The following is a 13,013-nucleotide window of genomic DNA, read 5'->3' on the forward strand; positions in this document are numbered from 1 at the left end:
ATCTATCCTGCATGAAGAGTGAGAACAAAAACATACTTACTTTCCTGAAAGAATGTCATGCCTGAGTTGTAAAACAAACAGGTACCTGATAAACATACACAAAAGTCAACAGAGGGTCCCTCTTTCCCAGCCGTTTCCAATCCCCAACTGCCCATCACAGATACCACCCCCGGCACAGCCCACAATTCCGCATTGTAAAAAGGAGTCCAAATCAAATGAGAACTTTTGGTGGAAGCATCTCCTCTTGAGTCTCCAGGTAAGGCCTCCCAGAACCTAGCTAGGCAGGTGAGCGCATGTATAGGATTTGCAAGATACTCAGAGGATGGAACATGGAACACAGCACAGTCCAGTGACGGCCTGGGCAGCCCTGGCGGTGCTTGAGAAGAGGAGAGCTCACACACAGGCATGCGGCGCGTCCAATCAGACAGACAGGGCCGAGTTCCCGGCCGTGGCCCTCAGCCAGTCCCACCAGCACATTCTGGAAAGGGTGCAGCTGCTTGTATCAGAAAGTTTACAGCTGCCAGTAGTTAGCAACTGCTTGAGGCTTTTCTCCTGATGCAGGTTAACTGCAGACTCTGTCTTTCAAAAATAATCTCGTGTACACACACACCCACACACCCACACACACACCCCAATCCCGGATCTGGGCTGCAGGGGGTTATGGGGTAATGAGAAATGGGGAGAGGAAAGCAGCAAATAACACAAGTGAAGTTCACCTAAGTAAAAAAAAAAAAAAAAATTAAGTGTCTTGGCTTAACTAAGTGGTTTTTTTTTTTTAAACCAGCAGGATGTGGGCATCAGAACCACTTATAGTGCTTTGTAAAAGCCAAAGCTACCCACGCTCCGCCCCATACCTATGGAATCAGTCTTACATGCAAGAGTGGTCCCCAGGAATCTGATTTGTTCAAAAGCATCCTAGGTGTTTCTGATTCACACAACCCTGGTTAAGAATTACCGGCTTTGATGATGGCTAGAAGCAGCATGTTTCGTAAAGGACTCTGAAGAGGAACTCGAGAATAATTTGTTTGAACTTGGAAAACAATGCAGACGGTCACTCTCTGTTGGAATGGATCTAGGATTCTGTGGGTGACCCAGAAATCAAAGGATGGGGGAGCTGAAGGTTCTAGTACATTCCAGAATGTTCCTGCTTCTGACAGCTGCTTTGCCACCACTGAGCTGAGTACTTACATCAAAGAGAACACAGGGCTGACATGGCCAGAACTTCCAATTTCTACAGGAAAACCTAGCTACGGAAGGCCAGTAGGCCTCTCCAGGGTGGAGAATGAGGACAAGCAGTCTTTATAAGTATTCCTTGGGGGGGGTCATCTTCAGGCTAATGGCCACCACCATGAGCTGACATGTCACCGCTACGTCAATCACACAAATGACAAAGAGGGACATCTAAAGAAGCGGAAGGCTGGGTAGAGAGTCTCGCTGCCAGAAGGGTAAGTGGAGGGAAATTCTGTACTTAAAATGTTTTTAAAGTCTCTTTTGCTTCAACACTGTTTCTGAAGTCTAAGAGACAGGCATAGGCGGGCACAGCTCAAAAGAAATCCAGCGGGGCTGAAAGATAACATGAAGGGGTTCCAACAACTTTGATATTGGAGCAATCGAGGGAACACTGTGCAGCCCCTTAAAAAAATAAGATGGCAATCTGGGACTAAGAAATGCTCGTCCAACACCTGGTTTTCCCTTGGTAAGGCTACCAAAAGGGAAGCCTTTTTGTACCTAGACGAAAATAAAGTGCCCTTGAACGACTCACCAGTTTACGCACAGCCCAACAAAACAGAAACATGGTAAGAAAATAAAATCTTTAAATTCTGATTTGTTAAGAAAATGTTCAAATTAAGCAAAGGGCAGATTTTCCACAGATGACAGAGACAAGCACAGGGAGAGTACAAACAACTCTTGCTCAGAACTGAAAGCCCGCAGACAGAAGAGGAGGCAGATCCACAACACAGGGAGCCCGTAAGTTGCAAGGCAAGCGCTACGGGAAAGAGGGAAACCTTGTCCTACATGTTGTCCTACCTTGTAAACTCTTCACGAAGGTTGTTTGGTTCCGAAGAGTAATATTTAACTCGAAAGTGCAAAGCATAAGAAGGTCCAACTGAACACACGGAGATGGAAGGTTGAAGATGTTGTCCCCCAGTTTTGAAGATCAGAGAATGGACAAAAGGAAAAACACGTTAAATCTAGTCATACACTCACACTTACACCGGGAAGGACGCAATAGGGCACAGAATGCTAGTGAGTTCTTTTCAATCCTCTAGTCTGGAAAACTAAAATGTGCTTTCGCGTTGACAAGGACGGCGCAGCTAGGAACTCCTTCTGGAATAAAACCCTAACCGTCTAGATGAATTACTAAGTGCTGACATTTTACTTTCACCCAATCGCCAAGATATTCCAAACGGATACTAGCTTCTTACAAAGTACGAAGTGGGCTAAAGGAAAGGGACACATACACATCAAGGGTTCTGTAACCTAAAAATACAGTGAGGACACCGGAAAGTACTACAGGTTTTTTAAAATGACCCACGCATACACAACCCTGAAGACAAGGACTTGCCACACCTGTTAAATCGGAGAGCTGGACCGGACTGTCGGAATGCCAGCCTTCCCATCCTCTGAGTCCACTTTTATCACTCGTTAGCAAATGAATGTAATAGGCATAAAGTCATGCTTCTGAAGAGCATATTAATCAGTTCTCATTGGCAAGGGTGCCTGATTTCAAAGGAGAGTGTAGTCTGTTTTTTAATATCTACCAAAAACCCTTATCCAAATTTTAAACTCTAACATTTGGCCAGCCTTAAGAAATGAGAAATCGTCCACTTAAAACAGAATCTATTTTAAAACGCTCCCAAGTCCTGAGGAAAACACAATACCTCAAAACATTGGCAAAGGAGTTTTACTCTCCGATCAAAGAAATAAGTGAGTATGCTAAATTCTGCTTACTTACTTTTCATCTGCTTTTTTATGGGTTTGGAATGATCCAGCCAGTGCTGAAAGAGAGAAAAGGTTTCTTTAGGAACAGTTCATCAGCTGAACAACACAGCCCGCATTTACCCTCCTCTACCAACTTCAGTCATTCTACCCATGAAACCAGGGATCAGACCAGATCAGGGTTCTCAGCCTGGGGATCAGCAAGCTGTGTGGGATGGTATTAAAAGAAAAAAAAAAAAAAATCCATGCTTAGGTACAATACATTTTTTCAAGCGAGCGCTAACTTTTCAAAGAGGCGCCTAAAAGAACTTTAAACCTTTTAACTAATTGATCCGTGGAGGCCCTTTCTGGTCAGTGGAGTGTCGACTGGCTTTTCCTTCTAAATTTCTCAAGATATACTCCATTTTCTCCCAAGTCACCATCAGCCTAGGAAAGACAGCCACACTGCCGGGAGCCTCTGACCACACATGGGTCTTGAAGCTCTGTCAGTGTAAATGTTAAAATTAGAAAACCCAAATTCATGACCCCTTTATTCTTTTGCCTGGAAAAGGACCCCCAAGGAAGCTGGGAAGACAGGCAGAGATTTATTTGCTGGAGATAATTTTGCTCTGGTCAACGAGGGCATTTCAACTTCCCGTCATTTTCATCAGAAAGAATACTTGCGTCCCAGCCACCCCTGCAAGTCATAAAACCATTTCCCTCGTATGCAAATTCCTCTATCATGTCTAAGTGGTTGATACTACACTGTCCTGAGGAGCCTCAGCAGCTTAACTCCCAGGGAAAACAGTACTTAGGACCCTTACTCTGGAAGCCCGTCCAAGCGATCCCAAGCCCTGGAGGGCAGGGACGGTGCGCTTTTAATCCTTCTTCTCCTGTCTCCTGCCAGGCACACGCCCCTATTAGATTCTTGAGAAATAAATACAAGATTAAATTTTTTTTTTTTTTTTTTTTTTGGTAAAGGAGGCAAAGAGGAACTGGCCACGCACTGAAACGTGCCCGTGAGGGTAATCTGGAATGACCCAGCCAGAGGCGGGGGGTCTCTCCCCGGCTGCTGGGAACCAGAGGCAGGTTAGGGGCTGTAGACCGGTGTCAGGAGCAATCTCAGCTCCGCACATTCTAACCACGAGGAAGGATGGGACTGAGGGAGTGCGGCGTACTCTACCCCTCACCATGGAGCCCATTAAGACTGTGTGGGAGGAGGGGAACAAGGAAACACTAGAGCAAATAACAGATGACTTAGAACACAATCAGCTGTGAGCAGTGCGAGGGGAGGACGTGGGCTTCTGCCATCTCCACCCTCCGGCTCAGCAACCACGTGATGTGGGAAGATCCGCGCGGCAGGACGCGGCAAGCGCAGGCTGCTTGCTCTCCTGTTAATAGCCATGAGTTGGAAATGACCTAAATGTCTATCGACAAAGGATCCAAAAAAAATGGCTCGTCCTTGTGGTGAAACACTATTCAAGTCTTTCAAACGGATGTGGGCCTCTTTATCCACGTGGCAAGAGACCCACAGCTCAACACCTGATGAAAAGGAAAAAAAAAAAAACCCAGGATCCCGTTGATATAAAATTATTATTTTCTATCAAGATATGTCCAGAAGGATTTATAGACGTGGATGTGGGGCTGTGGGTGCGGTTTACTTTTTTTCTTTTCTGCACAATTTTTTACTTTTAATGAGAATACGATCTTCAAGGCGTGAGCCAGACTGTCACTCTCATTGTTCATTCCATGGTTTGCTTAGCAGGCAGGTTTTGAAGATCAGTTTGCCCCGTCAGAATGCTGTGTCACTGCTGCCCTCAACCAAGCAGAAAACCTCGGACCTTAGCCTCTGGGAGGAGGACAAATCCAGACCTGATAAACGTCTATTTACTTTCCTGCCAAAGTGTCACACCAATGGCGATGACTAAACTCCTTCCCCTCACTTTGAAATGAATGTACTATTACCATGCAAAGGAAGTTCTCCCCACAACCAGCCTTCTAATCTTAGACCCAGAGGCTCAGAGCTTCAAGGGGTTTGTCCCATTTCTTCCCTTTGAGTCCCCTTCTATCTGGAATAGAACCCGTTTAGCCCCCTGTTCCCTCCCTCTGCGGTCAAACTATGATATCGATCCAAGTCGGACCTGTGTTGTTCCCGTGGCGATGGATTTCAACCCTGGTTGTGCATTGCAGTCCCAACTACCCAAGTCCCACCCAAGATCCATTAAACAGAGTCTCAGAGCATTACTATTTTTTAAAGGCTCCCATGTGCCCATTAAATATTTAGTGCTGAAGTCTTCCCACATCCTCCTCTGACCCAGGAACATAGCCTACCAATCTTGGGGATCTTGACACATCCACAACCTCTTCTGAAAATCGTGGTCTATGCTTTGTGAAATCTCAAGCAATTTCGGGGTTTGTTGGCCAGATGTCTGTGGTTGGTGTTAACTGACAGTTCACGGCTAATGCTCCTCCTGGACAGCAGCCTACTTCTTCCTCTGGCCACGGTGGGTAAGGAGCTCCCTGATCCATGTGGGGCGGCTGGCCTCCATCCTTCCTGCCCAGCCACGGGGCCTTGCCCGAAGCAGGACATACCAGAATGGAGACCTGTGAGAAGTCTTTGGCCCACTAAATTGGGAAAGTCATCAGAAACAGTTTCATTTTAAAAGCTCCTTGGCCCTATCGGGAGGATTCAGATCAGGTTTGCTTGCCTGCATCAGAAGCGATAAGAAATCCAGCCATAATCCTAGAACAAGAGATGATAAAACCTATCTTGTATCCAACCAGTTCAAAATGACCTGACTTTCTACTTAGCTACAAGGAGGTGACCAGACTCTGATTACTTGTGTTCTATCCCAGAAGACCACCTCATGATGAACACCCGGGCACTACGGCCCATCGTGGCCTTTGGTAAATCATATCCTTGCACTGTCCTTGCACAGAGCCCTGCATTGAGCCGCAGTAGGACCAGTCTCAGATGTTCAGCTAAAGATAGCCACACTGCCTGTCGGCAAAGGCCAAGGCGAATGGCTCCAGCCCTCTTAAGAGACCATGAAACCAGTCACTGGGGATAGAAGAGGGCATTTCTAAGTTCATAGGGCATGACATTTAACTCAAACCCTCTAACAGGTGTTAGAAAGGTGGTTTCTGATCTGAACATCTCATCCAAGTCAATCTGGCAAAACCCTTTCCATAAATCAAGATGGCAAAGCCCATCTGTCCTGACAGTACATCAATTCTAGAACCATGACGTGGAGAAGGCTGGTTGTAGAACTGAGCTGTCCGAAATATGCACAGAGGCCCTTGAACTGTGATGGCCAGGAGAAGCTCAGGGGGCCGAAAAGGTCTAAAACCCGCCTGAACACCCCCTGAGCCCTCGCTATCACGTGTGAGTGCCGCGGCTCATCGCTGGCTGCCCAGGACCTGTAGAGTTTCTTCGCTTACAGAGGGTGTCTAGTTCGCGTTTAAATCGGAGCTGGAAGGAATGTGGAGAGATAATCACATCCAAGGGATGAAAAGAGAAAGAAGGGAAAGGACACTTTTGGCCCTTACTGTGTGTGATGGGATTTATAATAAGAAATATATATTTGGTCTTGGTTTCTGGCACAGAGCTCTTAAAACCCTTGGAATTTTCTACACTGTAAGAGCAATAAAGGTGTCCTGACAGTCGTAACAAAGCCCTTTCAACCCCACCTGAGTTTATGTCAATTGAGGCGACTTTCAGAAAGCACCTGAGGATAGAGGCTCGTAGCCAGGGGAACTAACCTGTGACTAAGCTTACTTCTGACCCCTGGGGACCGGGAGGAGGAAGAGTGGGGGCCCGGAGATTGAATCACTCACCAATGCCAATGAGTTTATCAATCCCGCCCTTGTAGCAAAGCCTCCGCAAAAACTTAAAAGGCGATGTGGTGAGCTTCCGGTCTGGTGAACACACAGAGATCTGGAGAGAGTGCCTTCCCCACCCACGGAGGGATCGCTCCTTCTCATCCACAGGAAGCCCCATAACCTCACATCTACCAGCTATGCGAGATTTCCTTAGGGACTCATCTAAATCAACTTTAGAGACCCCTCTATCAATAGCTTTCCAGCTAGCATCAATATTTGCACGTGGGCAGGAAAACCCTCGCTCTGCCAGCCTTCAGACTCAGGCTGCCGGGAGGCCGGTGGCATTTCTTGAGCTGTTTCCCACTCCTCTGGACTAAAATAGAAGGAGGCAGAAGATAAGAGTTCGAGTCCCAGCTCTGCCGCCCACTCAGTGTGTGGCCATGGGCAGGCCCCGTGGGACCGTTTCCTCACCTGGGCACTGAGCTGTGCTCGAACACGAGGTCTGAAGAATTGGCTCAGTGGCCATGGAAACTGTGACGAGCCACCGAAGCGGAAGGCTTGCCTGTCCCTCACAGCAATAGCATCCCGACAACACCTCCTTCCAGGCGCACCTGAGACAGCTGGAAGGCTCAGCAGTGTCCGCATAAGGGGCACGTGTGACGGCCCTCCAAGCGATCGTCAGAGCAAAGCTGCAAACATCCCTTCAACGCTGACCCTCTCGGCAGCCACCAAATCTGTGTCAACCTCACCTCGCAGCCCTGGGCCTCTTATTACCCATCCGCCCAATTCTAGGCTGCAAAAACCAGAGGAAAAACATCCCACGAGTCTAGAGACAAAGGTCCAAATCACCTGTTCTGGGTCCCTTGCTGCAAAGCATGCCACCAATAAAATGTCCCTTTTTCGCGTTGGGAGGGGCTTACAATGGCCACACTGGGCATCTAGAGTGCTCTACCTGCATGACCCGAAGGAGGCTCCTGCTTGGTGGGGCTATTATTACCAGTGCCACATATCCCTGTACCCCTCTTCCCTCTGATGTCTCGCTCAGCTCATCACGGATATTCAGGCGGTCTTCCTCCGGGCTCCCAGAGTGAAAACACACACCCCTGTATTCCACTGGTGGGTAGTGCATCTCCCCCACCAGAAGGCGGCAGGCCCGAACAGGGTCCTGATTACTTCTGTGCCACAAAGACAGACAGCGAAGAAGCTCCAAGGCAAAGTCTGCTGAATGGCCACTGCCTAACCGTGTCCTTCGTGCGGGCGCACGCACATGGATGTGTGTGGCTGAGATGCTACCATGTATAATGGAACCAGTAGAGCCCACTGGAAAGGGCTGGCCTTTGGAATGAAACCAGGTTTTGCATCCTGCCTCTGTCCCTCATTTTGACCTTTACAAGGTTCCTAGTGAGCCTCAGCTTCATCGTCTATAAAATGGGTCTGCTCTATAGCTAGTTTTCCAGATGATGAAGTTTAAAGAATTATTTGCAATGCCTTTAGGTTGATGCCTGGCTCAGAGCTCACCAGAGTGGGAACTCAGGAAACAGCAGCTATCTGATCAGTCTGTAAGAAAGCTGGGTGGGTGGAGGCCAGAGCCTCCTCCCGCAGAAGAAAGCTCTCCTCTATAAAAATAGAGCCCTTACCCCTGCTTTGAGCTGTGCAAAGGTGAGATCTACAGAATGGGCTGCTGCCTGCCTTGATACGGAAAAGGAAAACAGGAGGCCCCAGCCTCAACTGCTAAAAATAGGCAATGCCAACAGACTTTGACCTTGCTTCAGGGCTGGGCAGCACACTCTGGTAACCAGGCTTGGCTCTTTGCAGGGAGCTGGGGACAGACGCTGGGTATGCAGTGAGCTGTGCCAAATCCCGCCACTGCCAGCCCTCTGGGATCTGCATGCAGGGGTGGGGTGGGGATGCCATTTCTCATGGGAGCCCCTCAAGGCCATAAGCTAAATGGCCAAGCAGACTGTTCCCTGCCTGGCCCCCATCTATTACACCGGCCATCAATTGCTTCATTTGTCCCAGGCGCCCGCAAAATAAATGACTTGGGAACAGTCCCAGAGGTATCACCTAAATCGCTAATGTTTCTCCCATAGGCAAGGTGGCCTTGCAGGTTCTAGCTAGCCTAAGTGCGTCACCTCTGGTGGTGACTTCCGGTCCTCCTTCAGCTTGCCTCGTTAGAACGGAGACCCACAGCTATGTTAGACTTCAAAAGCCTTCCTCCTAACTCATGAGCCCCTCAACGTCCCTGCCCCTACGACACACTCATTACTGCCTCTACTTGACGGTTAGGAAAACAGGCTCGCAAGTCTAGTGTACTGAGAAGAGCACTTAGCCATGAGGTCGTAAAACCTGGGTTTGAGTCTGAGCTGTGCTACTCAACCGAGGGCCCTGCCGGAGCCTGAGGCTTTCATTTCACCATCAAGAAGACAGAAACAATCGACAAATGGCTGCGAAGGTCCCTTCTGGGGCTGAAGACTGAGGCTGTGGGTGGTATGCCTGGTCAACAAGAGTCACTAGGGAGAAACAGTCTTAAGTGTCAGGACTGAAGCAGAAAGGTTTGTTTATATACACAGATAACGAGCCCCAGGCCAGAGGAGCCAACTGCTACAGAAGGCAAAACAGCTCAAAGGTTTCCAGAGAGCAGGAGAAGCCCGGGACGTCCGGACATGCTGCGCGAAGGAAGAGCTGTCGTTTGAGACGGTCTTGAAGGACAGCCAGAAGGTTACACGGGGTGAGAAAGGGCACGCGAGGAGGGGAACCCACGAGCACAGGGTCACAGACAAGTGCAGGCCTCACCAGAACCCAGCCTGTCAGGAGCCCAGCCTGGAAGTCAGACTAATGAGAAGGGATCTACTGCACATCCTTGGACCCTCAAAGTCAGGGAGATGAGGACCCTGCACTTGCTTTGTGGGGGAAGAAAAGCACGTCGCGCTCAGAGCTGGAAGCTGGAGAGACATGAGAGCCTGTGGAGTCTGAGCGTCTGCAGGTATCTGGCCTTGGAAGGACGCCTGGATCCTGCCGAGCCTGAGCCAGGGCGCTGGCCGACGGGAACGCCTGGCAGCCCAGTGAGCAGAGGCACAGGGCTCGATCTTTCGTAACAGAGTCCCATCCTTGGCTTTCTGGGAATCCGAGTGGCTGAAGAGGGGCCACCTAGAGAGGAGGACACGGCACCAGGACAGCAGGAACATGGCTCTAATGGCAGAAACGAGGACACGAGAAGCCATGTTGGGCAGACACACCTGCCACCCCTTTAGAACACGAGAACTGGAGGAGCTCTCAGGAACAGGTCTGGGAACCCCATTTACAGATGAAAAAAAACTGAGGACAAGGGAGAAAATGTGGCTCATCGAAAGCCCCCAGTTGAGTCACAGCAGAGCCAGGAACAAGGTCTAGGTCAGACTCACAGTCCCATCTTCTGAAGCCCAAAATACCACATGCATGAAGACACACAGAAGGCAGAACACAGAAGCGTTTCCGGGAAGTGGAGAGCTGACGGGTGTCAGACGATGGGAGAGCTGGAGGCACCGGAGACAGAGAGAAGCACTCGAAGTGTGGCACTCGGGAAGCAACTGGAAATGGAACTGCGATGCCGGTCTAGGGGGTAACTACTAGAGGAACACGCACGTTTCCGTAAAACCAAACAGTAAAAAGGAGAGGCAGAGAGAAAGAGAAACTTTGAGGTGCAGGGTAAGAAAACGCAGAGGGTTTTACCTAAATGACTTCAGTCTTCTCAGCAAGAAGCGAGCCCAAGTGCACGAACAGAGTCGCTGCAGGAAGAACTGGACTGCAGGGCTGTGCTCAGGATTCCGAAGGGGAACCAGGGAAACCGAGTCCAAGAGGGGCTAACAAGGCTCCAGGAGTAGCTCAGAGGCTTTGACTTTGCTGCATCTGTGATCTGTGACCTGTGCTGGTGCCAGAAGGCACAGCCCGTGACTCTCCAGCAACGCCTGCCAGCCTGGGAGAGGTAGCAGAGGAGACAGATGGGCCTGTGTGTGGAGAGGAGGCTAACGGGACAGTGACGGGGGCAGGAGCATCAAAAGGCAAGTGAGGACATAGGAGGCGAGACGGCTGAGGCTCCACCAGGGCAAGAGAGGGGAGAACGAGGCAGGAGGTGATCGTTAAGGTCCAAGGCCAGGTGCAGAGGAACTGGAAAGATGGAACCAAGGAAGTTATCATGGAATGGGATAGAATGCCAGCTCTTGGAGCGATCGGGTGGTGATGGACCCAAGTGAATGTGGGCGAGGTTTGCCCAAGTGAAGTTTCAGTGCGAGGAAACACTGCCCAGGGTATTTAGAAGGATGGGCAACTTGAATTCCCAGGTTGCCCAGTGAAAAAGAAAGGCTGAGACCACCTGGGAGGTCAGAAGGCAGGGCACGCATGGCCCAACCTGGAAGATAGCAGAACTGGGCAGGGAGCAGAAAGAGGAAGGCTGGTGTGCCCCTGAGCAGGGTCCCACTGGGCGGGGATGAATCTCCAGTTGGGACATGGAGGAGAAGGAATCCGGACCACTAACTCAAGGTGGCAGCTGGAATGCTTGAGGCAACAGTCACGGAGGTAAGGGGATGGGCTGTCAGCAGACAAGAAGTCCTGAGAGGCGTCTGGTGGGAAGAGAGCGGGCGTCTGCCCAGAAGGTATGCAGCCCGGAGGATGAACAAAGTCTGGCCTCCGTGGCATCGTCTTGGGACTCCGCATCACACAGACATTCTCAGGTGGACCCAACTTCTAGGCAGCGATTTTGAGACTCTCAGCCTTAACTGTCCCATATGACCCACCAGGGAGTATCTGAGGAAGTGTCTTTAGGGAGAAAGGCTTAGCCACAGATGCTCAGACATCTCCTATCAGGGAACCCACCCTTTCCCACAGTCTAAAACAGCACCACCCCTTACTCAGTCTCTCTCTCCCCTTACTCTGCTTTATTTTTCTGAACACTTACCACCATCTGTCATATACATGCTCACTGCTTTATCTATGGTACTTAAAATAGGGCTCACTGCATAACTGATACTCAGTAAATTTTCTTATTAACGTATAATGCATTATTTGCTTCAGGGGGACAGGTCTGTGATTCATCAGTCTCACACAATTCACAGCACTCACCATAGCACATACCCTCCCCAATGTCCATCACCCAGCCACCCCATCCCTCCCCCCGCTCCCCTCCAGCAACCCCCAGTTTGTTTCCTGAGATTAAGAATCTCTTGTGGTTTGTCTCCCTTCCGATCCCACCTTGTTTCATTTTTTCCCTCCCTACCCCCCGACAACCTCCTGCCCTGCCTCTCAAATACTCCTCATAATATATTTTTTTTTTTACTCAATTAACATACAGGGTAGTAATACTTTCGGGCAGACAGTATAACGATTCAACAATTCTATACGTTTCTCAGTGCTAACCAAGATACATACAGTCTTAATCCCTTTTATTTTACCCATCCCCCCACCCACCTCAAAAAACATGCTTTGATTGTGAAATAAATTGCCTTTGAAACCCAATGTTAGATTTCATGGGGGCAGGAGACTCTGAAGTCATTCATGCTTTTGAAAAGAGCAGAACTGAGCCCCATCAGGTTCACTCCCTCTGGCACCCCCGCCGTGGACGGTTCTGTCTCAGGCAAAGCAAGGGAAGTCCTTCTGACCTAACACAACCTCCTGGAGCCTGCAAGCTCGTTCTCAGGCAGTGCCAAGGCCTGCCCCGAGCGGGCGCCTGCACCCACTACGCCCCGCTGGGATCACATTCAGTGTGTCCACGGCACCCGCGCCCGGCACCCGGCAAGAGGCCACAGATGACGCTGCCATCTCTGTGCTGGTTAAAAATAAAACATCACTAATAGAATTCCTAGGTATGTCATCCACTTTCTACCAACTCCAGAGATTTGCCCAAGTCGCATCCCTATGCTTGGAAATGTTTCCCGAATGCATTCCCTGCACAACAGGAATGCTTCTTTCTCTCTTCCTCTCCTGGTTATTGGCCATCCCAAGGCGGGGCACGTGGAGGAGTGGCATGGGGGGCCATCACCGCCACCCCAATGCTCGCTACGGCAGCAAGGTCATGGTTTAACTCCTATGTTTCCCTCTACCAGTCTCCAGCAACTTTGGATCTGCAATTAGCATGGAAAGTCAACCTGTTCCGAAATGGATCAGAAGAGTACTTACAGTAACCTGGGAAGAGTCGAGGAACTGGAGGCCGAAGTAATCTGTTTCCACGAGGTCCAAGTGGTACACGATCTGATCGAACAGATCCTGGCCTTTGGCATGTTTCTGGAAGACAATCGGGTAGA

At 49.7% G+C, this 13,013-nt stretch overlaps 1 protein-coding gene across 7 annotated transcripts in view; it reads right to left on the reverse strand.

Moving 5' to 3' along the window:
- Positions 1-13,013, reverse strand: part of EPB41L4B (erythrocyte membrane protein band 4.1 like 4B) — a gene marked incomplete at its 5' end in the record, with an annotated part of 126,302 nt that overhangs the window by 77,697 nt on the left and 35,592 nt on the right. For all 7 annotated transcript variants that reach the window (XM_082696866.1, XM_082696868.1, XM_082696865.1 and 4 more), the window contains 4 exons: positions 41-85; positions 2,029-2,107; positions 2,957-2,999; positions 12,889-12,993. In XM_082696866.1, the coding sequence (XP_082552992.1) occupies positions 41-85; positions 2,029-2,107; positions 2,957-2,999; positions 12,889-12,993 (272 nt within the window). The remainder of the gene's footprint in view (positions 1-40; positions 86-2,028; positions 2,108-2,956; positions 3,000-12,888; positions 12,994-13,013) is intronic.

Source organism: Mustela nivalis (genome assembly GCF_964662115.1).
Source record: "Mustela nivalis genome assembly, chromosome: 13".
Taxonomy (NCBI): Eukaryota; Metazoa; Chordata; class Mammalia; order Carnivora; family Mustelidae; genus Mustela; species Mustela nivalis.